Source organism: Tinamus guttatus, unplaced genomic scaffold (assembly GCF_059628265.1).
Source record: "Tinamus guttatus ecotype Peru unplaced genomic scaffold, ASM5962826v1 Tinamus_guttatus_pri_ptg001670l, whole genome shotgun sequence".
NCBI classification, from domain to species: Eukaryota; Metazoa; Chordata; class Aves; order Tinamiformes; family Tinamidae; genus Tinamus; species Tinamus guttatus.
Window position 1 is genome coordinate 55,352 of NW_028290204.1, and position 27,360 is coordinate 82,711.

Genomic DNA, 27,360 nt, shown 5'->3' on the forward strand with positions numbered 1-27,360 from the left:
GCTACCTCAGGACGGGGGGGGGGGGGGGTCACGTGACGCTGTTTTTCCCGCCCTCGCGCACGCAAAGCGGCCCCCCCCGCGACTGCGCAATGCGCATGCGCGCGGCGGGAAAGGACCCTGCTCCGCCGCCGGCCCCGCCCCTTGGCGCATGCGCGCGGCGCCAAACAACCCGCTCCGCCGCCGGCCCCGCCCTTTCGCGCATGCGCGCGGCGCCAAACAACTCGCTCCACCGCCGGCCCCGCCCTTTCGCGCATGCGCGCGGCGCCAAACAACCCGCTCCGCCGCCAGCCCCGCCCTTTCGCGCATGCGCGCGGCGCAAGAGCGCCCCCGCTCCTCCCCCTCCCACCGCGCGCATGCGCAGGCTCCAGCGCGCCAACCCCCCCCCGCGGCGCGCATGCGCACAGAGCGGCGCGCGTCCCCCCTCCCGCCCCCCCGCCGCCTCGCGCATGCGCAGACCCAAAACGCGCCGCGCGCAGCCCCGCCCACCCCCCCCCCCCGCGCGCCGGTGGCGGGAGCCGCGCGGGGCGGGGGGGCGGGGGGAAGCGGCGCGGCGCACGCGCAGGGGTCGCGGCCCCGGAAGCGGAAGCGCGCGCACGCCCGCGCGCTCGCTCCCTCTCCTCCCCCCCCGCGCCCGTCGGTGCCCGCGGCGGGACCGGGAGTTTTTTTTTTTTTTTTTTTTTTTGCCCCCTTCCCCCGTCCCCGCCCCCCCCCCCCCCGGTACCGGCGCCGCCCCCATGGCGCTGAGCCTGGACCGCGAGGCCTATTACCGCCGCGTCAAGCGTCTCTATGGCAACTGGCAGGTGCGGGGGGGCCTTCGGGGGCGGGAAGGGGCGACCCGGGGGCTCAAGGGGCCGTTTTGGGGCGCAAAGGGGCGTTTTGGGGGCTCCAACGGGCGTTCGCGGGGCTCAAACGGCCCTTTTGGGGGGCCCCGGTGACAAATTTTGGGGCTGGGGGCGTCGCCGGGGCCGTCGGGGGCCCGGGGAGGCCGTTGGGGCGTCGCGGGGGCCGTTTTGGGGCTCCAAGGGGCGTTTTGGGGGGTCAGAGAGGCAAACGGGGGGCTCGGGGGGACATTTGGGGGCTCAGGGGACATTCATGGGCCTTAAAAGGGACATTTAGGGGGCTTAAAAGGGACATTTAGGGTTTCAGGGACACCTTTGGGGCCTCAGAGGGACATTGAGGGGACATTTAGGGGTTTAGAGGGGACATTTGGGGTCTTGGAGAGGACATTTGGGGGCTCAGAGGGACATTTGGGGGCTCAGAGGGACATTTGGGGGCCCAGAGGGGACATTTGGGGGCCCAGAGGGGACATTGAGGGGCTCAGAGGGACATTTAAGGTCTCAGAGGGAACATTTGGGGTCTTGGCGAGGACATTTGGGGTCCGAGAAGGGACTTTTAGGGGCCCAGAGGGGTATTTAGAGCCCCAGAGGGGACATTCGGGGGCTCAGAGGGGACATCTAAGGTCTCAGATGGGGTTTTTGGGGCCCTGGAGGGGGCTTAAGGGGTCAGAGAGGACATTTGGGGGCTCAGAGGGGACATTTGGGGGCTTAGAGGGGACATTTGGGGCCCTAGAGGGACATTTAGGGGCCCACAGGGGACATTTGGGGCCCTGGAGGGGACATTTGGGGTCAGAGGCGGAATTTGTGGCCTTAGAGGGGGCATTTAGGGTCTCAGAGGGGACATTTAGGGGCCCAGAGGGAACATTTAGGGTCTCAGAGGGGACATTTAGGGGCCCAGAGGGAACATTTGGGGTCGCAGAGGGGACATTTAAGGTCTCAGAGGGAACATTTAGGGTCTTAGAGAGGACATTTGGGGTCCCAGACGGACATTTAAGGTCCCAGAGAGAACATCTGGGCACCGGAGGGACATTCAGGGCCCCGAGGGGACATTTAAGGTCTCAGAGGAAACATTTGGGGCCCTGGAGGGACATTGAGGGCCCCTGAGGGGACATTTGGGGACCCGAGGGGACATTTAAGGTCCCAGAAGGGCATTCAGGGCCCCGAGGGGACACTGAGGCCCCCAAGGGACATTCAGGGCCCCGAGGGGACATTGAGGCCCCCGAGGGACATTCAGGGTCCCCAAGGGACATTCAGGGTCCCCAAGGAGACATTTGGGGTCCCCAAGGGACATTCAGGGTCCCGAGGGACATGGGGGCCCCGCGGTGACGCCCGCTGTCCCCGTCCCCAGCGCGGCGAGGACGAGTACGCCGACGTGGACGCCATCGTGGTGGCCGTGGGGGTGGACGAGGAGATCGTCTACGCCAAGTCCACGGCGCTGCAGGTGGGGGCGCCTGTGGGGTGCCCTATACGGCCCTATGGGGCTATGGGGTCCCCTATACGGCCCTATGGGGTCCCTATGGGGCTATGGGGGTCCCTATGGGGGTCCCTATGGGGCTATGGGGTCCCCTATACGGCCCTATGGAGGTCCCTATGGGGCTATGGGGGTCCCTATGGGGTGCCTATGGGGTCCCCTATACGTCCCTATGGTCGCTGTGGGGCTATGGGGTCTTCTGTACAGCCCTATGGGGCGCTATGGGGCTATGGGGTCCCCTATATGTTCCTAGGGGTCCTTATGGAGGTCCCTATGGGGCTATGCGGTCCCCTGTACAGCCCTATGGGGCTATGGGGTCCCCTATACATCCCTATGGGGGTCCTTATGGGGCTATGGGAGTCCCTATGGGGCTATGGCGTCCCCTATATGTCCCTATGGGGATTCCTAGGGGTCCCTCTGGGGATCCCTATGGGGCTATGGGGTCCCCTATATGTCCCTATGGGTCGCTGTGGGGTTCCTGTCGTTCCACAGGGGGTCTAGGAGGGTCCCTGCGGGGGTATGGGGATCCCTATAGGTCCCTGTGAGCCAAGGGGAGCCTCTATGTGTCCATGAGGACCCTTATGGGGGTGCCTATGGGGGTCCTTGTGGGTCCCTAGGGGTCCCTATGGGGGTCCGTATCGGTCCCTATATGTTGCTATGGGGTTCCCTATGGGGCTATGGAGGTCCCTATGTGGGTCCCTGTGGAGCTATGGGGGTCGCTATGGGTTCCTATAGGTCCCTATGGGGCTATGGGGGTCCCTATGGGTCCCTATAGGTCCCTATGTGGGTCCCTATGGGGGTCCTTGTGGGTCCCTATGGGGCTATGGGGGGTCCTGTGTGCGTCCCTATGGGGCTATGGCGGTCGCTATGGGTTCCTATAGGTCCCTATGGGGGTCCCTATGTGGGTCCCCGTGGGGCTGTGGGGGTCCTTATAGGTCCCTATGGGGGTCTCTATGGGGCTATGGGGATCCCTATGGGTTCCTGTAGGTTCCCGTGGGGGTTGCTATGGGGGTCCTTTTGGGGGTCCCTATGTGGGTCCCTATGGGGCTATGGGGGTCTCTATGGGGGTCCCTATAGGTCCCTATGTGGATCCCTATGGGGCTATGGGGTTCCTATAGGTCCCTATGTGGGTCCCTATGGGGCTATGGGGGTCTCTATGGGGGTCCCTATAGGTCCCTATGTGGATCCCTATGGGGCTATGGGGTTCCTATAGGTCCCTATGTGGGTCCCTATGGGGCTATGGGGGTCCCTATGGGGGTCCCTATAGGTCCCTATGTGGATCCCTATGGGGCTATGGGGTCCCTATAGGTCCCTATGTGGGTCCCCATCGGGCTATGGGGGTCGCTATGGGTCCCTATGGGTCCCTGTGGGGCTGTGGGGGTCCCTATGGGTTCCTATAGGTCTCTATGTGGGTCACCATGGGGCTATGGGGGTCCCTATGGGGGTCGCTATGGGTCCCCATAGGTCCCTATGTGGGTTCCTATGGGGCTATGGGGGTCCCTATGGGTCCCTATACGTCCCTCTGTGGTTCCCTATGGGGCTATGGGGGTCCCTATGGGGGTCCCTATGTGGATTCCTATGGGGGTCCCTATGGGGGTCCCTATAGGTCCCTATGTGGGTCCCTATGTGGGTCCCTATGGGGGTCCCTGGGGTTTGGGGGGGCTCTGTGTCCACACGTGGGTCCCTGGTGCCACCGCGTCCGGGGGGGGACACCGCGTCCGGGTGACGACACCGCGTCCGGGTGACGACACCGCGTTGGGGTGACGACACCACGTCCGGGAGGTGACACCGTGTCCGGGGGGTGACACCGCGTCCGGGTGACGACACCGCGTCCGCGCACGTCCCCCGCAGACGTGGCTGTTCGGCTACGAGCTGACCGACACCATCATGGTGTTCTGCGAGGACAAGATCCTCTTCATGGCCAGCAAGAAGAAGGTCGAGTTCCTCAAGCAGGTGGCCCACGGCAAGGCCAGCGACGGCGGCAACGGCCTCCCGGCCGTCACGCTGCTGGTGCGCGAGAAGGTGGGTCCCAAAAACCGCCCGAAACGCCCCAAAACGGCCCCGCGTTCCCCCCCGGGCATTGGCGTTGTTGGTCCGTTTGCAGAACGAGAGCAACAAGGGCAACTTCGAGAAGATGATCGAGGCGCTCAAGGGCAGCAAGCGGGGCCGCCGCATCGGCGTCTTCAGCAAGGACAAGTTCCCCGGGGACTTCATGAGGAGCTGGAACGAGTGCCTGGCCAAGGAGGGCTTCGAGAAGGTGAGGGGGACCCGAAACGGCCCCGAAACGGCCCGGAAACGGCCCGGAAACACCCGCTTACCGCAAAAACGGCCCCAAAACGCCCCCAAAACGGCCCGGAAACGGCCCGGAAACACCCGCTTCCCCCAAAAACGGCCCCAAAACGGCCCAAAAACGGCCCGGAAACGGCCAAAAACACCCGCTTCCCCCAAAAACGGCCCCAAAACGCCCCCAAAACGGCCCGGAAACGGCCCGGAAACACCCGCTTCCCCCAAAAACGGCCCCAAAACACCCCAAAAATGGCCAGGAAACGGCCCGGAAACACCCGCTTCCCCCAAAAACGGCCCCAAAACACCCACTTCTGCGGGAAATGGCCCCAAAACACTCGCTTCCCCCCAAAACACCCTGAAAACGCCCCAAAACACCCTTTTCCCCCAAAAAACGCCCGCAGAAGCTCCGGGTTCTCCCCAAAAACTCGGGCAGAAACCCCTGCTTCCCCCCAAAACACCCGTTTCCCCCCCCAAAACTGCCTGTTTCCCCCCCATTTTCCCCCCGTTTCCCCCCCATTTCCTCCCCAAACTCCCCGTTTCCCCCGTTTCCCCCCCGTTTCTTCCCGTTTCCCCCCCAAACTGCCCATTTTTCCCCATTTCTCCCCCATTTCCCCCCCCATGTCCCCCCCTTTTTCCCCAAATCCCCCGTGTCCCCATGTCCCCCCAGGTGGACATCAGCGCCGTGGTGGCCTCCAAACACCTCATTTCTCCCCATTTCTCCCCAATTTATCGCTCTTGTCCCCCCAGGTGGACATCAGCGCCGTGGTGGCCTCCAAACCCCTCATTTCTCCTCATTTCTCCCCAATTTATCCCTCTTGTCCCCCCAGGTGGACATCAGCGCCGTGGTGGCCTCCAAACACCTCATTTCTCCCCATTTCTCCCCAATTTATCGCTCTTGTCCCCCCAGGTGGACATCAGCGCCGTGGTGGCCTCCAAAGCCCTCATTTCTCCTCATTTCTCCCCAATTTATCGCTCTTGTCCCCAGGTGGACATCAGCGCCGTGGTGGCCTCCAAACCCCCCATTTCTCCCCATTTCTCCCCAATTTATCCCTCTTGTCCCCCCAGGTGGACATCAGCGCCGTGGTGGCCTCCAAACCCCCCATTTCTCCTCATTTCTCCCCAATTTATCGCTCTTGTCCCCCCAGGTGGACATCAGCGCCGTGGTGGCCTCCAAACCCCCCATTTCTCCCCATTTCTCCCCAATTTATCCCTCTTGTCCCCCCAGGTGGACATCAGCGCCGTGGTGGCCTCCAAACCCCCCATTTCTCCTCATTTCTCCCCAATTTATCGCTCTTGTCCCCCCAGGTGGACATCAGCGCCGTGGTGGCCTCCAAACCCCCCATTTCTCCTCATTTCTCCCCAATTTATCGCTCTTGTCTCCAGGTGGACATCAGCGCCGTGGTGGCCTCCAAAGCCCCCATTTCTCCTCATTTCTCCCCAATTTATCGCTCTTGTCCCCCCAGGTGGACATCAGCGCCGTGGTGGCCTCCAAACCCCCCATTTCTCCTCATTTCTCCCCAATTTATCCCTCTTGTCCCCCCAGGTGGACATCAGCGCCGTGGTGGCCTCCAAAGCCCCCATTTCTCCTCATTTCTCCCCAATTTATCGCTCTTGTCCCCCCAGGTGGACATCAGCGCCGTGGTGGCCTCCAAACCCCCCATTTCTCCTCATTTCTCCCCAATTTATCCCTCTTGTCCCCCCAGGTGGACATCAGCGCCGTGGTGGCCTCCAAACCCCCCATTTCTCCTCATTTCTCCCCAATTTATCCCTCTTGTCCCCCCAGGTGGACATCAGCGCCGTGGTGGCCTCCAAACCCCCCATTTCTCCTCATTTCTCCCCAATTTATCCCCCTGTGTCCCCAGGTGGACATCAGCGCCGTGGTGGCCTACACGCTGGCCGTCAAGGAGGACGGCGAGCTGGCCCTCATGCGCAAGGCGGCCGCCATCACCTCCGAGCTCTTCACCAAGTTCTTCAAGGAGCGCGTCATGGAGATCGTGGACGCCGACGAGGTCAGCACGCACAACCGTGGGCCACCAACCCTTCCATTTTTCCCAATCCCAACGTTTTTCCGGCTTTTCCCGGCACAGAAAGTGCGGCACAGCAAGCTGGCCGAGTCGGTGGAGAAGGCCATCGAGGAGAAGAAGTACCTGTCGGGCGCCGACCCGTCCACGGTGGAGATGTGCTACCCGCCCATCATCCAGAGCGGCGGCAACTACAACCTCAAGTTCAGCGTGGTCAGGTGGGCGGCATTCCCGGCGGGAACGCCGGCATTCCCGGCGGGAGCCGTTTCTCCCGGTTTTCCCGTCCTTGTAGTGACAAGAACCACATGCACTTCGGGGCCATCACGTGCGCCATGGGCATCCGCTACAAGTCCTACTGCTCCAACCTGGTGCGCACGCTCATGGTGGACCCGCCGCAGGACATGCAGGACAACTACGCCTTCCTGCTGCAGCTGCAGGACGAGATGCTCAAGGAGATGCGGCACGGTGAGCGCGGGGCTCCGCGGATCCACCCGGGGATCCCGGGATCGTCCCGGGGCTCCTGGGATCATCCTGGGGCTCCTGGGATCATCCTGGGGCTCCCGGGATCGTCCCGGGCCTCCTCGGATCATCCCGGGGCTCCACGGATCCACCTGGGGCTCCACGGATCCACCTGGGGCTCCTGGGATCATCTCAGGGCTCCTGGGATCGTCCCGGGGCTCCTGGGATCATCCTGGGGCTCCTGGGATCGTCCCGGGGCTCCTGGGATCATCCCGGGGCCCCTAGGATCCCCTTTGGGCTCCTTGGGTCCTCTTGGGGCTCCTAGGATTGTCCTGGGGCTCCTGGGATCATCTTTGGGCTCCTTTGATGCTCTCAGGGCTCCTTGGGTCCTCTTGGGGCTCCCGGGATCGTCCCAGGGCTCCACGGATCCACCTGGGGCTCCTGGGATCATCTTGGGGCTCCTTTGATGCTCTCAGAGCTCCTTGGGTCCTTCTGGGGCTCCTGGGAGCCTCCTGGGGCTCCTGGGATCATCCCAGGGCTCCTGGGATCCTCCTTGGATCCTCTTGGGGCTCCTGGGATTGTCCCGGGGCTCCTGGGATTGTCCCAGAGCTCCTGGGATCCGCCCGGGGCTCCACAGATCCACCTGGGGCTCCTGGGATCATCCTGGGGCTCCTGGGTTCCTCTTTGGGCTCCTGGAATCCTCCTTGGGTCCTTCTGGGGCTCCTGGGATCCTCTTTGGGCTCCTTGGATGCTCCTGGGATCCCCGTTGAGCTCTTGGGGTCCTCTTTGGGCTCCTGGGATCCTCCTGGAGCTCCTGGGATCCTCCTGGAGCTCCTGGGGTCCTCCTGGGGCTCCTGGGATCCTTGGATGCTCCTGGGGCTCTGTGGATGCTCCTTGGGTCTTGCTGGGGCTCCTGGGATCCTTCCGGGGCTCCTGGGATCCCCTTTGGGCTCCTTGGATCCTCCTGGAGCTCCTGGGATCGTCTTGGGGTTCTTTGGGTCCTCTTGGAGCTCCTTGGGTCCTCTTGGAGCTCCTTGGGTCCTCTTTGGGCTCCCGGGATCCCCCCGGGGCCCGTCCCGCCCCCGGGAGCCTCCGCGGCTCCGTGGGCCTCACCGGGAGCCCCGGGGCCTCCGTCGGCAGGCGCCAAGCTCTGCGACGTCTACGGCGCCGTCATGGACGTGGTGAAGAGGCAGAAACCGGAGCTTTTGGGCAAAATCACCAAGAATTTGGGGTGAGCAGGAGGCGCGGGGAGGCCCCGGGGAGCCTCCGCGCCGAGGCCCGGCCTCCCCCTCGGCCTCTCCCGCAGCTTCGCGATGGGCATCGAGTTCCGCGAGGGCTCCCTGGTCATCAACAGCAAGAACCAGCAGCGCCTCAAGAAGGGTGAGCGGGGCCTTCCCGGGGGACGTTCCCGCGGGATAACGGCCTCCGTCGCGCCCGGATTCCTCGGGAACGGCCTCCCTTTCCAGGCATGGTGTTCAGCGTCAACATCGGCTTCTCGGACCTGGCCAACAAGGAGGGCAAGAAGCCCGAGGAGCGCACGTACGCCATGTTCGTGGGGGACACGGTGCTGGTGGACGAGGTGAGGCCGGCGCGGAGGCCGGCGCCGCGGAGGCCGCGCGTCGTCCCGGCGCGTCCCAACGCGTCCCCCTCGCGCAGGACGCGCCGGCCACCGTCCTCACGGCCGTCAAGAAGAAGGTGAAGAACGTCGGCATCTTCCTCAAGGTGAGGCCGCCCCAAAGGGAGGACGAGGATGGCGGGGCCTTCACCCCGTGACCGTCCTCGTGTTCCCGCCAGAACGAGGACGAGGAGGAGGAGGAGGAGGAGAAGGACGAGGCCGAGGACCTGCTGGGCCGCAGCTCGCGGGCGGCGCTGCTCACCGAGAGGACGCGGGTGAGCGCCGGCCTCCCCGCGGCGGCCTCCGTCCCGCTCCGGCCTCCTCCTCCTCCTCACGGGTCCTTCCTCCCGCAGAACGAGCTCACGGCCGAGGAGAAGCGCCGGGCCCACCAGAAGGAGCTGGCCACGCAGCTCAACGAGGAGGCCCGGCGGCGCCTCACCGAGCAGAAGGGCGAGCAGCAGATCCAGAAGTGAGGCCGCGGAGGCCGGCGGGGAGGCCCGTTCCTCCCTCACGGCCTCCCTCACGGCCGGCCTCCCGCCGCCAGGGCCCGCAAGTCCAACATCTCCTACAAGAACCCGGCGCTGATGCCCAAGGAGCCCCACATCCGCGAGATGAAGATCTACATCGACAAGAAGTACGAGACCGTCATCATGCCCGTCTTCGGCATCGCCACCCCCTTCCACATCGCCACCATCAAGGTGGGGCCTCCGGGCGCGCGGTGGGGACCGTCCTCGGGCCTCGGTGGCCTCCTCACCCTCCCTGGCCTCCCCCAGAACATCAGCATGTCGGTGGAGGGCGACTACACCTACCTGCGCATCAACTTCTACTGCCCGGGCAGCGCCTTGGGCCGCAACGAGGGCAACATCTTCCCCAACCCGGAGGCCACCTTCGTCAAGGAGATGTGAGTGGCCTCCCCTTGGGCCTCCGCGTCCCCGGGTGCCCCGTGGCAAGCGGCCGGCCTCCTTCCCGCAGCACCTACCGCGCGTCCAACATGAAGACGCCCGGGGAGCAGACGGTGCCGGCGCTCAACCTGCAGAACGCCTTCCGCATCATCAAGGAGGTCCAGAAGCGCTACAAGACGCGCGAGGCCGAGGAGAAGGAGAAGGAGGTGAGGCCGGCGCGGCGGGAGGCCGGGCGGCGCCGGCGCGGCGGCCGCGGCGTCACGGCCCGCTCCGTCCCCAGGGCATCGTCAAGCAAGACTCGCTGGTCATCAACCTCAACCGCAGCAACCCCAAGCTCAAGGACCTCTACATCCGCCCCAACATCGCCCAGAAGAGGATGCAGGGCTCGCTGGAGGCCCACGTCAACGGTACGGGATGGGGGCGCGGGTCGGCGGGGACGGGGAGGCCGCCGGGGCCGCGGCGCTGAGGCTCCCGCCGCAGGTTTCCGCTTCACGTCGGTGCGCGGCGACAAGGTGGACATCCTCTACAACAACATCAAGCACGCCGTGTTCCAGCCCTGCGACGGCGAGATGATCATCGTGCTCCACTTCCACCTCAAGGTGGGGCGGGGGCCTCCGCGTTGGGCGCTGGGCCCCCGCGTTGGGTCTTTGGACTCCGCGTTGGGTCTTTGGCCCTCCACGTTGGGTCTTTGGCCCTCCGCGTTGGGTCTCGGGCCCCCGCGTTGGGTCTTTGGCCCTCCACGTTGGCTCTTGGGCCTCCACGTTGGCTCTTGGGCCTCCACGTTGGCTCTTGGGCCTCCACGTTGGGTCTCGGGCCTCCACGTTGGGTCTCGGGCCTCCACGTTGGGTCTTTGGCTCTCGATGTTGGGTCCTTGGCCTCCACGTCGGGTCTTGGCCCTCCGTGCTGGGTCTTTGGCCCTTGACGTTGGGTCTTTGGCCTCCATGTTGGGTCTTTGGCCTCCATGTTGGGTCTTTGGCCTCCGCGTTGGGTGTTTGACCCTCCACGCCGGGTCTCGGGCCTCCACGTTGGGTCTTTGGCCCCTGTGTCGGGTTTTTGGCCTCCGCGTTGGGTCCTGGCCCTCCGCGTTGGGTCTTTGGCCTCCGCGTTGGGTCTTTGGCCTCCGCGTCGGGTCTTTGACCCTCCACGTCGGGTCTCGGGCCTCCACGTTGGGTCTCGGGCCTCCACGTTGGGTCTTTGGCTCTCGATGTTGGGTCCTTGGCCTCCACATCGGGTCTTTGGCCCTCCGTGCTGGGTCTTTGGCCCTCCGTGCTGGGTCTTTGGCCCTTGATGTTGGGTCTTTGGCCTCCATGTTGGGTCTTTGGCCTCCACGTTGGGTGTTTGACCCTCCACGCCGGGTCTCGGGCCTCCACGTTGGGTCTTTGGCCCCTGTGTCGGGTCTTTGGCCCTTGACGTTGGGTCCCTGGCCCTCCACGCCGGGTCTCGGGCCTCCACGCGGGCTCCTCCCCTCCAGAACGCCATCATGTTCGGCAAGAAGCGGCACACGGACGTGCAGTTCTACACGGAAGTGGGCGAGATCACCACGGACCTGGGCAAGCACCAACACATGCACGACCGCGACGACCTCTACGCCGAGCAGGTGAGGACGAGGAGCGGGGAGGAAGAGCGGGAGGGCCCGGCCGTCCCCCCCGGAGCTTCCTGGTGCTTCCTGGAGCATCCTGGAGGGTCCCGACGCTTCCCGTGATCCCAGATGGAGCGGGAGATGCGCCACAAGCTCAAGACGGCCTTCAAGAACTTCATCGAGAAGGTGGAGGCCCTCACCAAGGAGGAGCTGGAGTTCGAGGTGCCCTTCCGGGAGCTGGGGTAAGCGGCGCGGCGGGCGCCCGCGTCACCGGCGGCCCCCGTTGTCCCCCGGCGTCACCGGCGTCGCCCGTTGTCCCGGCAGCTTCAACGGGGCGCCGTACCGCAGCACGTGTCTGCTGCAGCCCACCAGCAGCGCCCTGGTCAACTGCACCGAGTGGGTGAGTGACGGGGACGGCGTCGGGTTGGGGACAAGGTTGAATGGGGGAGGACGTTGGGTTGAGGACATTGAGTTGGGGATGACGTTGGGTTGGGGACAAGGTTGAGTTGAGGACATTGACTTGGGGACCACGTTGAGTTGGGGACAAGGTTGAGTTGGGGAGGACGTTGAGTTGGGGACACCGTTGAGTTGGAAGCAACGTTGAGTTGGGGACGACATTGACCTGGGGACAAGGTTGAGTTGAGGGCGTTGACTTGGGGACGACATTGACGTGGGGATGACGTTGACTTGGGGACAAGGTTGAGCTGGGGCCAACGTTGATCTAGGGACAAGGTTGAGTTGGGGACAAGGTTGACTTGGGGGTAACGTTGATGTGGGGACAAGGTTGAGTTGAGGGCATTGACTTGGGGGCAATGTTGAGTTAGAGATGACATTGACTTGGAGGCAACATTGACTTGGGGACGCCGTTGACCTGGGGATGACGTTGACTTGGGGACAAGGTTGAGGTGGGGACAAGGTTGAGGTGGGGACAATGTTGACTTGGGGACAATGTTGACCTGGGGACAACATTGACCGGGCCGCGTCCCCGCGCAGCCGCCCTTCGTGGTGACGCTGGACGAGGTGGAGCTCATCCACTTTGAGCGCGTGCAGTTCCACCTCAAGAACTTCGACATGGTCGTGGTCTACAAGGACTACGGCCGCAAGGTCACCATGATCAACGCCATCCCCGTGGCCTCGCTCGACCCCATCAAGGAGTGGCTCAAGTGAGTGCCGCGGCCCGGAGCTTCCCGGAGCGTCCCGGAGCTTCCCGGAGCTTCCAGGAGCTTCCCGGAGCTTCCATGAGCTTCCTGGAGCTTCCAGGAGCTTCTCAGAGTTTCCTGGAGTGTCCAGGAGCTTCCTGGAGCTCCCCAGAGCTTCCCTGGTCTTCCAAGTGCTTCCAGGAGCTTCCCGGAGCGTCCGGGAGCTTCCTGGAGTTTCCCAGAGCTTCCTGGCACTTCCTGGTGCTTGCCGGAGTTTCCTGGAGCTTCTCAGAGTTTCCTGGCACTTCCCAGAGCTTCCAGGAGCTTCCTGGAGTTTCCTGGAGCTCCCAGGAGCTTCCTGGTGCTTCCTGGAGTTTCCCAGAGCTTCCTGGCACTTCTCAGAGCTTCCAGGAGCTTCCCGGAGTTTCCTGGAGCTTTCCAGAGCTTCCCAGAGCTTCTTGGCATTTCCAGGAGCTTCCTGGAGTTTCCCGGCGCTTCCTGGAGCTTCCCAGAGCTTCCTGGGGCCTCCCGGCACTTCCTGGAGCTTCCAGGAGCTTCCCGGAGCTTCCTAGAGCTTCCTCGCGCCCTTTCCCTCCTCTTCCTCGTGCCCATTCCCGTCTTTCCTTGCGCCCTTTCCTGCTCTTCCCGTTGCTCCTTTCCTGCTCTTCCCATTGCCCCATTCCCGCTCTTCCCGTTGCCCATTCCCGCTCTTCCGTTGCCCATTCCGGCTCTCCCGCAGCTCCTGCGACCTCAAGTACACGGAGGGCGTCCAGTCGCTCAACTGGACCAAGATCATGAAGACGATCGTGGACGATCCCGAGGGATTCTTCGAGCAGGGCGGATGGTCCTTCCTGGAGCCCGAGGGCGAGGTGGGAGCCGCCCGCCGCATCCCGGGAATTCTGTGGTGTTCCCGGATCCTTCCCGCCATTCCCAGCTCCCTCCCGCCATTCCCTGCTCCTCACATCATTCCCATCTCCCTCCTGCTATTCCCAGCTCCCTCCTGCCATTCCCAGCTTCCTCTTGCCATTCCCAGGTTCCTTCCAGCATTCCCAACTCCCTCCTGGCATTCCCAGACCCTCTGACATTCCTGGTTCCTCCTGTCATTCCTGATTCCCTCCCGCCATTCCCAGCTCCCTCCCGCCATTCCCAGCTCCCTCCCGCCATTCCCAGCTCCCTCCTGACATTCCTAGCTCCTTCCTGGCATTCCCAGACCCTCTGGTATTCCTGGTTCCTCCTGTCATTCCTGACTCCCTCCCACCATTCCCAGCTCCCTCCCGCCATTCCCAGCTCCCTCCCGCCATTCCCAGCTCCCTCCTGACATTCCTAGCTCCTTCCTGGCATTCCCAGACCCTCTGGTATTCCTGGTTCCTCCTGTCATTCCTGACTCCCTCCCACCATTCCCAGCTCCCTCCCGCCATTCCCAGCTCCCTCCCGCCATTCCCAGCTCCCTCCTGACATTCCTAGCTCCTTCCTGGCATTCCCAGACCCTCTGGTATTCCTGGTTCCTCCTGTCATTCCTGACTCCCTCCCGCCATTCCTGGCTCCTCTGTCATTCCCGGCTCCCTCCTGCCATTCCCAGCTCCCTTCCAGCATTCCCAATTCCCTCCTGGCATTCCCAGACCCCCTGACATTCCTGGTTCCTCCCACCATTCCCTGATCCTCACAGTATTCCCAGCTCCCTCCCGCCATTCCCAAGTCCCTCCCACCATTCCCGGCTCCTCGGACATTCCCGGCTCCCTCCTGACATTCCCATCTCCCTTCCAGCATTCCCACCTGCCTCCCACCATTCCCAGCTCCCTCCTGCCCTTCCCAGCTCCCTCCCACCATTCCCATCTCCCTCCCGCCATTCCCAGCTTCCTTCCAGCATTCCCATCTCCTTCCTGCCCTTCCCGCGTCCCCCCCGCCATTCCCGGCTCCCCGCGGCGTTCCCGCCATTCCCGCCCTTCCCAGCAGGGCAGCGACGCCGAGGTTGGCGAATCCGAGTCGGAGATCGAGGACGAGACGTTCAACCCTTCGGAAGAGGATTACGAGGAGGAGGAGGAGGACAGCGACGAGGACTACTCCTCCGAGGCCGAGGAGTCCGGTACGAGCCGGGACGCCAGCCCGCTCTTCCCGACGCATTTTCCCACTTTTCCTGCTTTTCCCGCCGCATTTTCCCGCTTTTCCCGCCGCGTTTTCCCGCCGCGTTTTCCCGCTTTTCCCGCCGCATTTTCCCGCTTTTCCCGACGCGTTTTCCCGCCGCATTTTCCCGCTTTTCCCAACGCGTTTTCCCGGTTTTCCTGCCGCATTCTCCCACCGCGTTTTCCCGGTTTTCCTGCCGCATTCTCCCGCCGCGTTTTCCTGCTTTTCCCGCCGCATTTTCCCGCTTTTCCCGCTGCATTTTCCATCTTTTCCTGCCGCGTTTTCCCGCTGCATTTTTCCACTTTTCCCGCTGCATTTTCCCGCTTTTCCCGCCGCGTTTTCCCGCTGCATTTTCCTGCTTTTCCCGCTGCATTTTCCTACTTTTCCCGACGCATTTTCCCGCTTTTCCCGACGCATTTTCCCACCGCGTTTTCCCGCTTTTCCTGCTGCGTTTTCCTGCTTTTCCCGCTGCATTTTCCTGCTTTTCCCGACGCATTTTCCCACCGCATTTTCCTGCTTTTCCCCCCGCGTTTTCCCACTGCATTTTCCTGCTTTTCCCGCTGCATTTTCCTGCTTTTCCCACCGCATTTTCCCACTTTTCCCGCCGCATTTTCCCGCCACGTTTTCCCGCTTTTCCCCGCCACGTTTTCCCGCTTTTCCCCGCCGCGTTTTCCCGCTTTTTCCCGCCGCATTTTCCCACTTTTCCCACCGCATTTTCCCGCTTTTTCCCGCCGCATTTTCCCGCTGACGCTCCGCCCCTTCCCTAGAATATTCCAAGGAATCCCTGGGCAGCGAGGAGGAGAGCGGGAAGGACTGGGACGAGCTGGAGGAGGAAGCCCGGAAAGGTGAGTGCGGAGCGGGAAGCGGCTCCCGCATCCGGAACCGCATCCGGAACCGCATCCGGAACCGCATCCGGAACCGCATCCCGGAACCGCATCCCGGAACCGCATCCGGAACCGCATCCGGAGCCGCTCCCGGCCTCTTCCGCAGCCGACCGGGAGAGCCAGTACGAGGAGGAGGAGGAGCACAGCCGGAGCCGGAAGAGGAAGGCGCCGGCGCCCGGATCCGCCCGGAGCGCCCGCGCGTCCGGCCCGCCCAAGAAGAAGAGGAAGTAGCTTCCGGCCGGGAATCCCGTCCCATCCCACGAACTCTTTTCCCTGGTTTTTTTTGTTTTCCTCCTGTTTTCCCTTTTTTTTTCCAAGGTTTTTTTTTTTTTGTGTTTCTTGCCCTTCTTGGGGGTTTTCCGGCCATTTCTACGGACCAAGGAGCGCCGGAACGCCGCTCCGCCCCCCTTTTCCCGCCTTTTCCTTGGAATTTTTGTATTCTCTGGCTCCATCCCGTATTTATCTCCGCTCTTCCCTATGGATCGGGAAGCGGCGGCTCCGGGCGGGAAGAGCGGGACCCGCTCGCTCTTTCCCGGTTATTTTCCCTTCCCGTTTTTTTTTGTTTTCCGTAGCCGGTCGCTCTCGGGATTTCCCAACTTGGGAAAAGGAAGGAGGAATCCGCCGCGTCCAATAAAAGGGGTTGGTTTTTTTCAGAGCCGGCCGCTTTTCCGGAAAATATCTGGGATTTGGGAATGGGGATGGGAATGGGCATCCCGGAAATCATTATCTCAGGAATGGGCATCCCGGGAATCGTTATCCCGGGAATGGGCATCCCGGAATCGTTATCCCGGGAATGGGCGTCCCGGGAATCGTTATCCCGGGAATGGGCGGCTCTCAGCGGCTTCCGGCCGCTCCGGCGTTCCCGGGATCCCGGCGGGATCCCCAGGTGAATCCCGGGATTGCGGCTGATCCCATCCGGAAAAGCGCCGCCTGCTCCGGGATTCCAGGACTCCGGAATTCTCCCCCGCGGGGCCGACAGTTCCTCATCCAGATGCCAAAAAAAGGGGGAAAACCGGGATTTTCCCCCATTCCCACCATATCCTACGGGGCAGCGCCCACGTCCGCCGCTCCTGCTCCCGAATCCGCTCCGGATCCTCCCGCGGAATTCCCAGAATTCCGTGGGAAAGCTCGGACCTTTTCCAGCGCGGCCGCCCGGGAATGGGAATGGGATGAGGAGGAGGATGGGGAAGAGCCGGGATCGCTCCGGGACCTCCCACGGCTGGAGCCCTCCTTTCCTACCTGCTTTTCCCACCTTTCCCACCCCTTTTCCCATTTTTTCCATCCCTTTTCCCACCTTTTCTACCCCTTTTCCCCACTTTCCCCCCATTTTTCCCTATTTTTCCCCCATTTTTCCCTACCTTTCCCCCATTATCCCCGTTTTCCCCCATTTCCCCCTCCATTTTTCCCTCTTTTCCTCCCCACTTTTCTCTCCTTTCCCCATTTTTCCCTTCTTTTTCCCCCCATTTTTCCCTTTCCCCCCCATTTTTCCCTGCCATTCCCGACGGATTCCGCAATTCCCAACGCCCCAAAACGACGGCTTTTTAGCCCGTTTTCTCCCCCCAAATCCACCCGTTCCGCCTCAGGAAACACCCTTAAATGCGCTGGTTTTAACGGAAAAGTGTTGTTTTTGCTGGAAATGCGTGTTTTTTGATGGAAACACGTTATTTTTGCTGGAAATCCGTTGTTTTTGGAAGAAATACATTGTTTGGGGTAGAAATAGCTTGTTTTTGGTGGAAATCGGTTGTTTTGGGTGGAAACTCGTTGTTTTGGGTGGAAAGACGCTGTTTTTAGCGCTTTTTTCCCCCGAAATCGCCGTTTCCCGGCGCTTTCGCCCTCTCCCTCGCGCCCCGTCCCCGCGGCCGCCATTACCGCCGCCGCGAGCAGCCAATCAGCGCGCAGCAACGCGGGCGCGCTGGCCAATAGGAAGCCGCCGGCCGCGGGGGGCGGGAAGGGATTTGCGGGGCGCCAATGCGCACGCGCGCAGCGCTCCCCCCCCAGGAGGCGGGCGGCGGGCGCTGATAGGCGGAGTGGCGCCAAACCCGAAGCGGGATCCACCAATCAGCGCAGGGAGCCGCCCCCGCGCGCTGGAGTGGCACGCGGCGCAGCCAATGGGAGCCGCGCTCCCCCTCCCGCGCGCTGTCCCGCCCTCCCTCTCGCCCATTGGCCGCGGCGCTGACGGGCGGCGCGCTCGGCCAATGGCGGCGCGCGGCTCCGCCCCCCAGCGGCGGCCCCCCCTCGCCCCGGCCGCGGAGCGCAGAGGGCGGCGCGGGCGCCATTTTGCGGAGCAGCCTCGAGCGGCGGCGGCGGCGGCGGGAGCGGCGCGAGGGGGGGGGCGGCGCCACGCGGAGCCCAGCGGTGAGCGCGGGGGGGGGGGGCACAGCGGCCGTGACGTCACGCCCGTTACCGGGGGGAAGGGGGGGGGGGGGTTAACGTTTAACGGCCGCGCGATGGCCGTTAAGGGGGGAAGATGGCGGCGGGGATGGGGGGGGGGGCGCCCGTTTGGGGCGAAAGCACCGGGGAGGGGGGGAGGGGCCGCCCCCGCCATCAGGTGGCGGCGCCCGGTGGGGGGGGGGGCGCGGGGGGCGTGGCCACGGCGCGGCGGGGGAGCGGGGGGCGTGGCCACGGCGAGGACTCCGCCCCCTGCGGCGGCGCGGCGGGGAGAGGAGGGGGCGTGGCCAGCGCGCGGGCCCCTCCCCCGTGGCGGTGAGGGGGGCGTGGCCAGCGCCGCCTCCCCTCGTGGGCGTGGCCTGCAGGTGCCGCGCGGGCGGGGGGAGGGAGGGAGGAGCGAGGGGGCGTGGCCAGAGCCGCTCTCCCCCCCCCCCCCCGTAAGAACCACGTGGCGCCATTTTGGGGGCGAAACGCGGCCTTTCGGGTTCCAAAGCGCTCTTTTTCCCCAAAAAAAAAGTCGATTTTGGGTGTGTGGGGGGGGTGCGTTTCTCTTCCAGGCTCCTCCCCCCTCCGCTTCCCGCCAGCGCCCCCCCTTTAAAGGACCCCCCCCACACCCAAAAAGCCCCTTTTCTGCCCCATTTCCCCGCGCCCCCCCCCCCGACTCAAACCTCTCCCTTCTCCTTCCACAGGGCAGCGAGGCGAAAACCCCCCCCGGAGGCTCCGCCCCCTCCCATAGCCCCGCCCCCAACCCCCCATTCCCAAATCCCCCCCCCCCAAAATCCCGCGGGAAGCGGCGGGAAGGGGGGACCCCCCCCCCCCCCAATCCAAAGGGCAGCAAAACCCCCCAAAAACCCCCCAAAACCCCCCGCGCTGCCACAAAGAGGGAAAAAAGGAGGAAAAAAAACCACCAAAAAAGGTTTTTTTGTCCTAATCTGGGGCTCGTTTTTTAGTTTTGCTTTTGTTTTTTTTTTTTCACAGCGAGGGTTTTTTTGCACCTCTCCGGCCACAGTAAGTGACTTCCACCCGGGACCTTTTTTTTTCTTTTTATTTTTTTTTTCTTTTTAATTATTTTTCTTTTTAATTTTTAATAACTCTGCGATAAATATATTTTTTTATTTTTTTATTTTTTTATTTTTTTTATTTTTCCTCTCCGGTTTTTCCTGCCTTTCCGCTGATTTCCTTGTATTTATATGGACGTTCCTGCTATTTTTGTTATTTTTCAGCCAATCGATGCCGTTTCCGTGTTGATATCTGTGAATTGCCGGGCTTTTTTAAGGAAAATGGGGGGATTTTTGGGGCTTTCGGGGCTCGCCGGTGGTGGGGCCGGGGCCGGGGCTGCTCCTTTTTCCCTGGGGCGGAAAACGGGAGGTTTTTCCCCAAAAAGCGGGAGGTTTTCCCCATTCCCGACCCGAATCCGTACGGAATTTTTCCCGCCCGTGCTCCGGATCCGCCGCGCGTGGCCCCGCTTCTCCCCGTTTCCCCTGGTTTTTGCCGCTCGGAACGCCGCCTTTTTCCCCGTTTTTCCCTCCTTTTCCCCCGTTCCCCGTCCTTGACGCCCCCTTTTCCCGAGGCGCCGATTCCCGGCGGATTTAACCGGCTCCTTCCCGGTAAGCGGCTCCGGAGCAGCCGGATCCGGAGGGAAGAGGCCGGGGAGGACACGGGGGGGTTTTAGGGGCATTTTGGGGCATTTCAGGCCTTTTCAGAGCATTTTGGGGTGTTTCGGGGTGTTTTGGGGCGTTCTGCGGTGCTTTTGGGGTGTTTTCAGGACGTTTCGGGGTGCTTTTGGGACATTTGGAGGTGTTTCAGGGCATTTTTGGGGGCCCTCTTGGGGTGTTTTCAGGGCTTTTTTTGGGCATTTGGGGGCGTTTTGGGGCCCTTTGGGGTGTTTTGGGACATTTTGGGGTGTTTCAGGGCATATTTGGGCCCTTTGTGGGTGTTTTGGGGCCCTTTTGGGGCATTTTGGGGCCCTTTTGGGGTGTTTCGGGGCACATTTGGGCCCTTTGTGGGTGTTTTGGGGCCCTTCGGGGACATTTTGAGGCCCTTTGGGGGTGTTTTGGGGCCTTTTTGGGGTGTTTTGGGGCCCTTTTGTCACCTTTTGGGGTGTTTCAGGGTATTTTTGGGGCGTTTCAAGGTCTTTTGGGGCCCTTTGGGGTGTTTGGGGGCCCTTTTAGACTGTTTCGGGGCATTTTGGGGGTGTTTTGGGGCCCTTTCGGGGTGTTTTGGGGTCCTTTTGAGGCGTTTTGGGCCCTTTTGATGTATTCTGGGGACACTTTGGGGGTGTTTGGGGCCGTTTCACGGCATTCTGGGGGCGTCCTGGGGCATTTTGGGGTGTTTTGGGGGCATTTTGGGGGTGTTTGGGGGCATTTCACAGCATTTCGGGCTGTTTCAGGGCCTTTTGGGGCCCTTTTGGGCTGTTTTGGGGCATTTTGGGGGTGTTTTGGGACCCTTTCGGTGTTTTTTGGGGCCCTTTTGGTGTATTTTGGGGTGTTCTGGGGGTATTTTGGGGTGTTTCAAGGCCCTTTGGGGCCCTTTTGGCACCTTTTGGTGTGTTCTATGGGATTGTGGGATGTTTTGGGGGCATTTCAGGGCCCTTTCTGAGGGTGTTTTGGGGCTTTTTGGGCTGTTTCAGGGCCTTTTGGGATGTTTCGGGACCCTTTTCGGGTGTTTTGGGGCACTTTTAGGACATTTTGAGGTGTTTTGGGGGCCTTTTGGCGCGTTTCGGGGTGTTCTGGGGGCATTTTGGGCGTGTTATGGGCCATTCTAGGGCATTTTGGGGGTGTTTTGGGGCGTTCTGGGGGTGTTTCGCGGCTGTTTGGGGCTTTTCAGGGCTGTTTCAGGGGTTTTGGGGGTCGTTTTGGGACATTCTGGGGCCGTTTCAGGGCATTTTGGGGGTGTTTTGGACAGTTTCAGGGTGTTTTGGGGTGTTTTGGGCATGCTTTGGGGCATTTCAGGGCACTCTGGGGGTGTTTTGGGCCGTTTTGGGGCATTCTGGGGGCATTTCGGGGTGTTCTGGGGCCTTTTTGGGGTGTTCTGGGGCTCTTTTGTCGCCTTTTGGGGTGTTCTGGGGGCATTTTGGGGTGTTTCAGGGTGTTTTGGGGGTGTTTCAAAGCCTTTTGAGGGTTTTCTGGGGCCCTTTTGGGGCATTTTGGGGTGCTTTGGGGCCCTTTTGGGGTGTTTGGGGCCTTTTGGGGGCATTTTGAGGCGTTTTGGGACCCTTTTGGTGTGTTTTGGGGTGGTCTGGGGACATTTTGGGGGTGTTTTGGGACCTTTTTGGGCCCTTTTGAGGCGTTTTGGGGCTCTTTTGGCACATTTTGGGGTGTTCTGGGGGCATTTGGGGCGTTTTTGGAGCATTTTGGGCCCCTTTTGGGGTGCTCTGGGGGCATTTCAAGGCCCTTTCGGGGTGTTTTGGGGCCCTTTCGGGGCATTTCACGGTGTTTCGGGGCCCCTTTGGGGTGTTTCATGGCTTTCTGATGGCATTTGGGGGCATTTTGGGCTGTTTCAGGACCTTTTGGGATGTTTTGGGGCCTTTTTGGGGTGTTTCGGGGTGCTCTGGGGGCATTTTGGGGGTGTTTTGGGCTCTTTCAGGGCATTATAGGGGTGTTTCAGGGTGTTCTGGGGGTGTTTTGGTGTCTTTTGGGGTGTTCTGGGGGTGTTTCGGGGCTGTTTGGGCCATTTCAGGGCATTCTGGGGGCGTTTTGGAGCTGTTCGGGCTGTTTCAGGGCATTCTGGGGGCGTTTTGGGGCATTCTAGGGGTGTTTTGGGGCGTTTCAGGGCATTCTGGGGGTGTTTTGGGGCATTTGGGGCCATTTCAGGGCTTTCTGGGGGTGTTTTGGGCCGTTTTGGGGCATTCTGGGGGTGTTTTGGGCCATTTCGGGGCGTTCTAGGGGTGTTTTGGGGCATTCCAGGGCATTCTGGGGGTGTTTTGGGGTGTTCTGGGGGTGTTTTGGGCTGTTTCACGGCATTCTGGGGGCATTTAGGGGTGTTTCGGGGCCCTTTTGGGGTGTTTTGGGGCGTTCCGGGGGCGTTTGGGGCCGTTTCGGGGCATTCTGGGGCCGTTTCGGGGCATTCCGGGGGTGTTCGGGGCCGTTCCGGGGCATTCTGGGGCCGTTTTGGGCCGTTCCGGGCGCGTTGGGGGCCGTTTCGGTGCCGTCGGGCGCCGTCGCCCCCCTGATCGGTCCCCCCCCGCGCGGCGGCAGCGCGGGCGCCATGGCGAGCAACGTGACCAACAAGACGGACCCGCGCTCCATGAACTCGCGCGTGTTCATCGGGAACCTCAACACGCTGGTGGTGAAGAAGAGCGACGTGGAGGCCATCTTCTCCAAGTACGGCAAGATCGTGGGCTGCTCCGTGCACAAGGGCTTCGCCTTCGTGCAGTACGTGAACGAGCGCAACGCGCGCGCCGCCGTGGCCGGCGAGGACGGCCGCATGATCGCCGGGCAGGTGCTGGGTGAGCAAAAACGGGGGGAAAATGGGAGAAAATGGGGAAAAACGGGGAGAAACGGGGCGAGGACGGCCGCGTGATCGCCGGGCAGGTGCTGGGTGAGCAGAAACGGGGGGAAAATGGGAGAAAATGGGGGGAAAATGGGGTGAGGACGGCCGCATGATCGCCGGGCAGGTGCTGGGTGAGCGAGAGAAAACGGGGAGAAAAACGGGGAGAAAAACGGGGAGAAACGGGGCGAGGGCGAGCGCGGGATCGCCAGGCAGGTCCTCGGTGAGGAAACGGGGAGAAAATGAGAGAAAACGGGGAAAAAACGGGGAGAAATGGGGGGGAAAATGGGGCGAAAACGGGGGGGGAAACGGGGGGGGAAATGGGGAAAAAACGGGGAGAAACGGGGCGAGGAGGGCCGCGTGATCGCCGGGCAGGTCCTGGGTGAGGAAAAACGGGAAAAACGGGGAGAAAATGAGAGAAAACAGGGCGAGGATGGGCGCGGGATCGCCGGGCAGGTGTTGGGTGAGCAAAAACGGGGAGAAAATGGGAGAAAACGGGGAAAAAAACGGGGAGAAACGGGCAAAAAACGGGGCGAGGGCGAGCGCGGGATCGCCAGGCAGGTCCTCTGTGAGGAAACGGGGAAAAATGAGAGAAAACGGGGAAAAAACGGGGAGAAATGGGGGGGAAAATGGGGCGAAAACGGGGGGAAAACGGGGAAAAATGGGGTGAAAATGGGGGGAGAAACGGGGTGAGGAGGGCTGCGTGATCGCCGGGCAGGTCCTGGGTGAGGAAAAACGGGGAGAAAATGAGAAAAAACGGGGAGAAACGGGGGGAAAAATGGGGTGAAAACGGGGAGGGAAATGGGGAAAAAACAGAGCAAGAAATGGGGGGAAAAATGGGATGAAAACGGGGGGAAAAACGGGGGGGGGAAATGGGGAAAAAACGGGGCGAAACGGGGCGAGGAGGGCCGCGTGATCGCCGGGCAGGTCCTGGGTGAGGAAAAACGGGAAAAACAGGGAAAAATGGGGCAAAAATGAGAGAAAATGGGGGGAAAATGGGGTGAGGACGGGCGCGTGATCGCCGGGCAGGTCTTGGGTGAGCAAAAACGGGGAAAACGGGTGAAAAACAGTGAAAATGGGGTGAAAAACGGGGCGAGGACGGGCGTGTGAGCGCCGGGCAGGTCTTGGGTGAGCGAGCCAAAAATGGGTGAAAAACAGGGGGAAATGGGGAAAATATGGGGTGAAATGGGGCGAGGACGGGCGCATGATCGCTGGGCAGGTGCTGGGTGAGAAAACGGGGAAAAATGGGGTGAAAATGGGGAAAAATGGGGCAAGAAACGGGGAAAAATGGGGTGAAAATGAGGCAAAAAATGGGGAGAAAACGGGAGAAAAATGGGGAGAAAATGGGGCGAGAAACAGGGTGAAAAAATGGGGAAAAAACGGGGTGAAACTGGGGAAAAAACGGGGTGAAACTGGGGAAAAACGGGTGAAACTGGGGAAAAAATGGGGTGAAACAGGGCGAGGACGGGCGCATAATCGCTGGGCAGGTGTTGGGTGGGAAAACAGGAGAAATGGGGAGAAAAAATGGGAGAAAATGGGAGAAAACAGGGTGAAAATGGGGTGAGAAATGGGGGGAAAAACGGGGAGAAAATGGGAGAAAAATGGGGAGAAAATGGGGTGAGAAACGGTGAAAAATGGGGGAAAAAATGGGGTGAAAATGGGAGAAATGGGAAAAACGGGGTGAGAAACAGGGTGAAAATGGGGTGAAATGGGGCAAAAATGGGGAGAGAAACAGGAAAATGGGGCAAGGAACAGGGCAAGGAATGGGGTGAGAAACAGGGCAAAAGTGGGGGGAGAAATGGGGAAAAAGTTGGAAGAAACGGGGAGAAATGGGCAGAAATGGGGAGAAATAGGGAGAAATGGGGGAAAAGTGGGAAGAAACGGAGAAATGGGCAGAAATGGGAGAAATAGGGAGAAATGGGGGAAAAGCAGGGGAAAAAGGGGAGGAACGGGAGAAAAGCAGGGGAAAAGTGGTGAGAAATGGGGGAAAATGGGGAGAAATGGGGAGAAATGGGGGAAAAGCGAGGGAAAACGGGAAAATGGGGAGAAATGGGGGGGAAAGCGGGGAGAAAGGGGGGAAAGCGGGAAAATGGGGAGAAACGGGAAAACGGGGTGAAACGGTGGGAAAACAGGGAGAAATAGGGCAAAAGCGGGGAAACCGGGGAGAAACAGGGGAAAAGTGGCAGAAAATGGGGAGAAACGGAGGAAAATGGGGAGAAACGGGGGCAAAGCGGGGGAAAATTGGGAGAAATGGGGGGAAAGCGGGGACAAATGGGGGAAAACGGGGATAAACGGGGGGGAAACGGGGAGAAATGGGGCAAAATGGGGGAAAACGTGGAGAAATGGGGCAAAACGGGAAAACGGGGAGAAATGGGAAAATGGGGAGAAACGGGGGCAAAGCAGGGGAAAATGGGGAGAAATGGGGGAAAACGGGGGGAAAACGGGGAGAAATGGGAAAATGGGGAGAAACGGGGGCAAAGCAGGGGAAAATGGGGAGAAATGGGGGAAAACGGGGGGAAAACGGGGAGAAATGGGAAAATGGGGAGAAACGGGGGCAAAGTGGGGGGAAAACGGGAGAAATGGGGGGAAAACGGGAGAAATGGGGGGAAAGGATGGAGAAATGGGGGAAAAGGGAGAGAAACGGGAGAAATGGGAAAACCGGGGAGAAATGGGGAAAAGTGGGGGAGAAACGGGGAAAAGTGGGGGAAAACAGGGAGAAACGGGGAAAAGTGGGGGAAGACGGGGAAAAAGCGGGGGGAAACGGGGGAAAACGGGGAGAAAGGGGCCAAGCGTCTCCATTGCCGCATCCGCAGACATCAACCTGGCGGCCGAGCCCAAGGTGAACCGCGGCAAGGCCGGCGCCAAGCGCTCGGCGGCCGAGATGTACGGGTCAGTAGCCGCGCCGCCTTCTCCGTCCCCCCTCGTCAGGTCGGGAGCTCGCCCGGAATTCCTGGTATTCCCAAGCCCTCCCCGTTCCCGCGGCCCGGCCCCGCTCACGGCGCCTCTTCCCGTTGCAGATCCTCCTTCGACCTGGATTACGACTTCCAGCGCGACTACTACGACAGGTGGGATCGGCCCCCGGGACGCGTTCCCGGCGGAATTCCCGGCGGAATTCCCGGATAACGGCGCGTTCCCGCAGGATGTACAGCTACCCGGCGCGCGTGCCGCCGCCGCCGCCCATCGCGCGCGCCGTGGTGCCCTCCAAGCGCCAGCGGGTGTCCGGGAACACGTCCCGGCGCGGGAAGAGCGGCTTCAACTCCAAGAGCGGCCAGCGCGGATCCTCCTCCAAGTCCGGGAAGTGTGAGTGCCGCTTCCGGCGCTTCCCGACCCTTCCCGGCCCTTCCCGGCGCTTCCCGGCCCTTCCCGGCGCTTCCCGACCCTTCCCGGCGCTCCCGACCCTTCCCGGGCTTCCCGACCATTCCCAGTGCTTCCAGACACTTCCCAGCGCTTCCCGCCCATTCCTGGTGCTTCCCGCCCATTACTGACGCATCCTGACGCTTCCCGGCACATCCCGACACTTCCTGCCCATTTCTGGCACTTCCTGACGCTTCCAGCACATCCCAATGCTTCCCGGCGCATCCTGATGCTTCCCGCCCATTCCCAGCACATCCCAACGCTTCCCAGTGCTTCCCGACACTTCCTGGCACTTCCTGGCGCATCCCGGCACTTCCTGCCCATTCCAGTGCTTCCCGACCCTTCTCAGCACATCCCAACACTTCCTGGTGCTTCCTGCCCATTCCTGACACATCCCGATGCTTCCCGGCGCATCCTGACGCTTCCCGCTCCATTCCTGGCACTTGCCGCCCATTCCTGGAGCTTCCCGACGCTTCCAGCACATCCTGACACTTCCAGCACTTCCTGCCCATTCCAGCGCTTCCCGACCCTTCCGGCACATCCCAACACTTCTCGGTGCTTCCTGCTCATTCCTGACACATCCCGATGCTTCCGGCGCATCCCGACGCTTCCCGCCCATTCCGGCACTTCCTGACACTTCCCAGCGCTTCCCGCCCATTCCTGGTGCTTCCCAACCCTTCCCAGCACATCCCGACGCTTCCTGGTGCTTCCTGCCCATTCCCGGTGCTTCCCAGCACTTCCCGCCCGTCCCGGCCGCTTTTCCACTTCCGGCATTCCCGGTTTCCCAGTGAAAGGCGACGACCTGCAGACCATCAAGAAGGAGCTGAGCCAGATCAAGCAGAAGGTGGATTCCCTGCTGGAAAACCTGGAAAAAATCGAGAAGGATCAAAGTAAACAGCCGGGTGAGGCGGCGGGACGCGGGACGCTCCTTCCCGCTCATCCGGGGGGTTGTGACCGTTTTCCCCGGAATCCCGCGAATTCCAGAGCAGAAGAACGACAAGTCGGAGGAGGAGCCGAGCGGAGGCTCCTCGGCCAAGAAGGAGGAGGCCGGAGCGAAGCTGGAAACGGAGGCCGGAGCCGACGACTCGGCCGAGGAGGGCGACCTGCTGGACGACGACGACGCCGAGGACCGGGGGGACGACCAGGTACCGAATCCCGCGGGATCCTCCCCAAAACGGCGCCGCTCCCGCCTCATTCCCGCCTCATTCCCGCCTCATTCCCGCCTTTCCCTCCCCGCCTCATTCCCGCCTCTCCCTGTCCCCGCAGCTGGAATCCATCAAGGGGGATGAGAAGGAGGCCGAGGAGGGCGAGGACGACCGGGACAGCGCCAACGGCGAGGACGATTCCTAAGCGCTTCCGCCCGGAATTCCGGCATTCCCGCATCCGTGTGTTCGTGGCCCTCCCGCTCTCGCTGTAGTTTCCGTTTCCGGCCCCCTCCCCCCCCCTTTGGAATTTTTACGCCCTTTTCCGTTTTTTTTTCCCCCTCGTTCCCCGTTTTAATTTGATACCTCTTTACAGCTTCACAATAAATGAAATTATGGTTTGTAGGACGGCCGGGAACGCCGGGAAGCGGCACCGGGAACGTCGGAACGCCGGGAGCGACGGGAAGGGAGGCCCCACAGACACCCCAGGGCCCTATAGAGCCTCGAGGGGCCCTAAAACCCCATAGACCCCCCATAGGACCACATAGGGCCCTATAGAGCCATGAGGGCCCCTAAAGCCCCATAGACCCCCTAGAAACCCATAGACCCCCTATAGATCCCCATAGAGACCCACAGGGCCCTATAGACCTCAAGGACCCCTAGAAACCCCATAGA

General features: G+C 61.8%; 2 protein-coding genes across 3 annotated transcripts; both read left to right on the top strand.

The window, feature by feature from the left end:
• Positions 1 to 708: 708 nt before the first annotated feature.
• On the top strand, positions 709 to 15,544 carry SUPT16H (SPT16 homolog, facilitates chromatin remodeling subunit). Its single transcript, XM_088539430.1, has 26 exons — positions 709 to 800; positions 2,185 to 2,277; positions 4,159 to 4,329; positions 4,412 to 4,564; positions 6,456 to 6,602; positions 6,681 to 6,832; positions 6,907 to 7,079; positions 8,214 to 8,304; positions 8,380 to 8,453; positions 8,540 to 8,652; positions 8,730 to 8,795; positions 8,868 to 8,963; positions 9,042 to 9,157; positions 9,233 to 9,386; positions 9,462 to 9,589; positions 9,661 to 9,796; positions 9,871 to 9,997; positions 10,071 to 10,189; positions 11,062 to 11,187; positions 11,299 to 11,411; positions 11,494 to 11,569; positions 12,163 to 12,332; positions 13,048 to 13,177; positions 14,262 to 14,391; positions 15,197 to 15,274; positions 15,420 to 15,544. Exons 1-26 carry the CDS (start codon positions 735 to 737, stop codon positions 15,542 to 15,544), a joined length of 3,123 nt encoding a protein of 1,040 aa, XP_088395556.1. The 5' UTR covers positions 709 to 734.
• A 6,348-nt stretch (positions 15,545 to 21,892) lies between these two features.
• On the top strand, positions 21,893 to 26,907 carry HNRNPC (heterogeneous nuclear ribonucleoprotein C). 2 transcript variants are annotated; one of them, XM_088539424.1, is made up of 7 exons: positions 21,893 to 22,148; positions 25,003 to 25,117; positions 25,207 to 25,254; positions 25,329 to 25,489; positions 26,332 to 26,490; positions 26,528 to 26,688; positions 26,810 to 26,907. In XM_088539424.1, exons 1-7 carry the CDS (start codon positions 21,908 to 21,910, stop codon positions 26,891 to 26,893), a joined length of 969 nt encoding a protein of 322 aa, XP_088395550.1. In that variant the 5' UTR covers positions 21,893 to 21,907; the 3' UTR covers positions 26,894 to 26,907. The 2 variants fall into 2 exon arrangements, with proteins under 2 accessions (XP_088395550.1, XP_088395551.1); XM_088539425.1 differs by having other exon boundaries at positions 25,003 to 25,078.
• Positions 26,908 to 27,360: the final 453 nt, after the last annotated feature.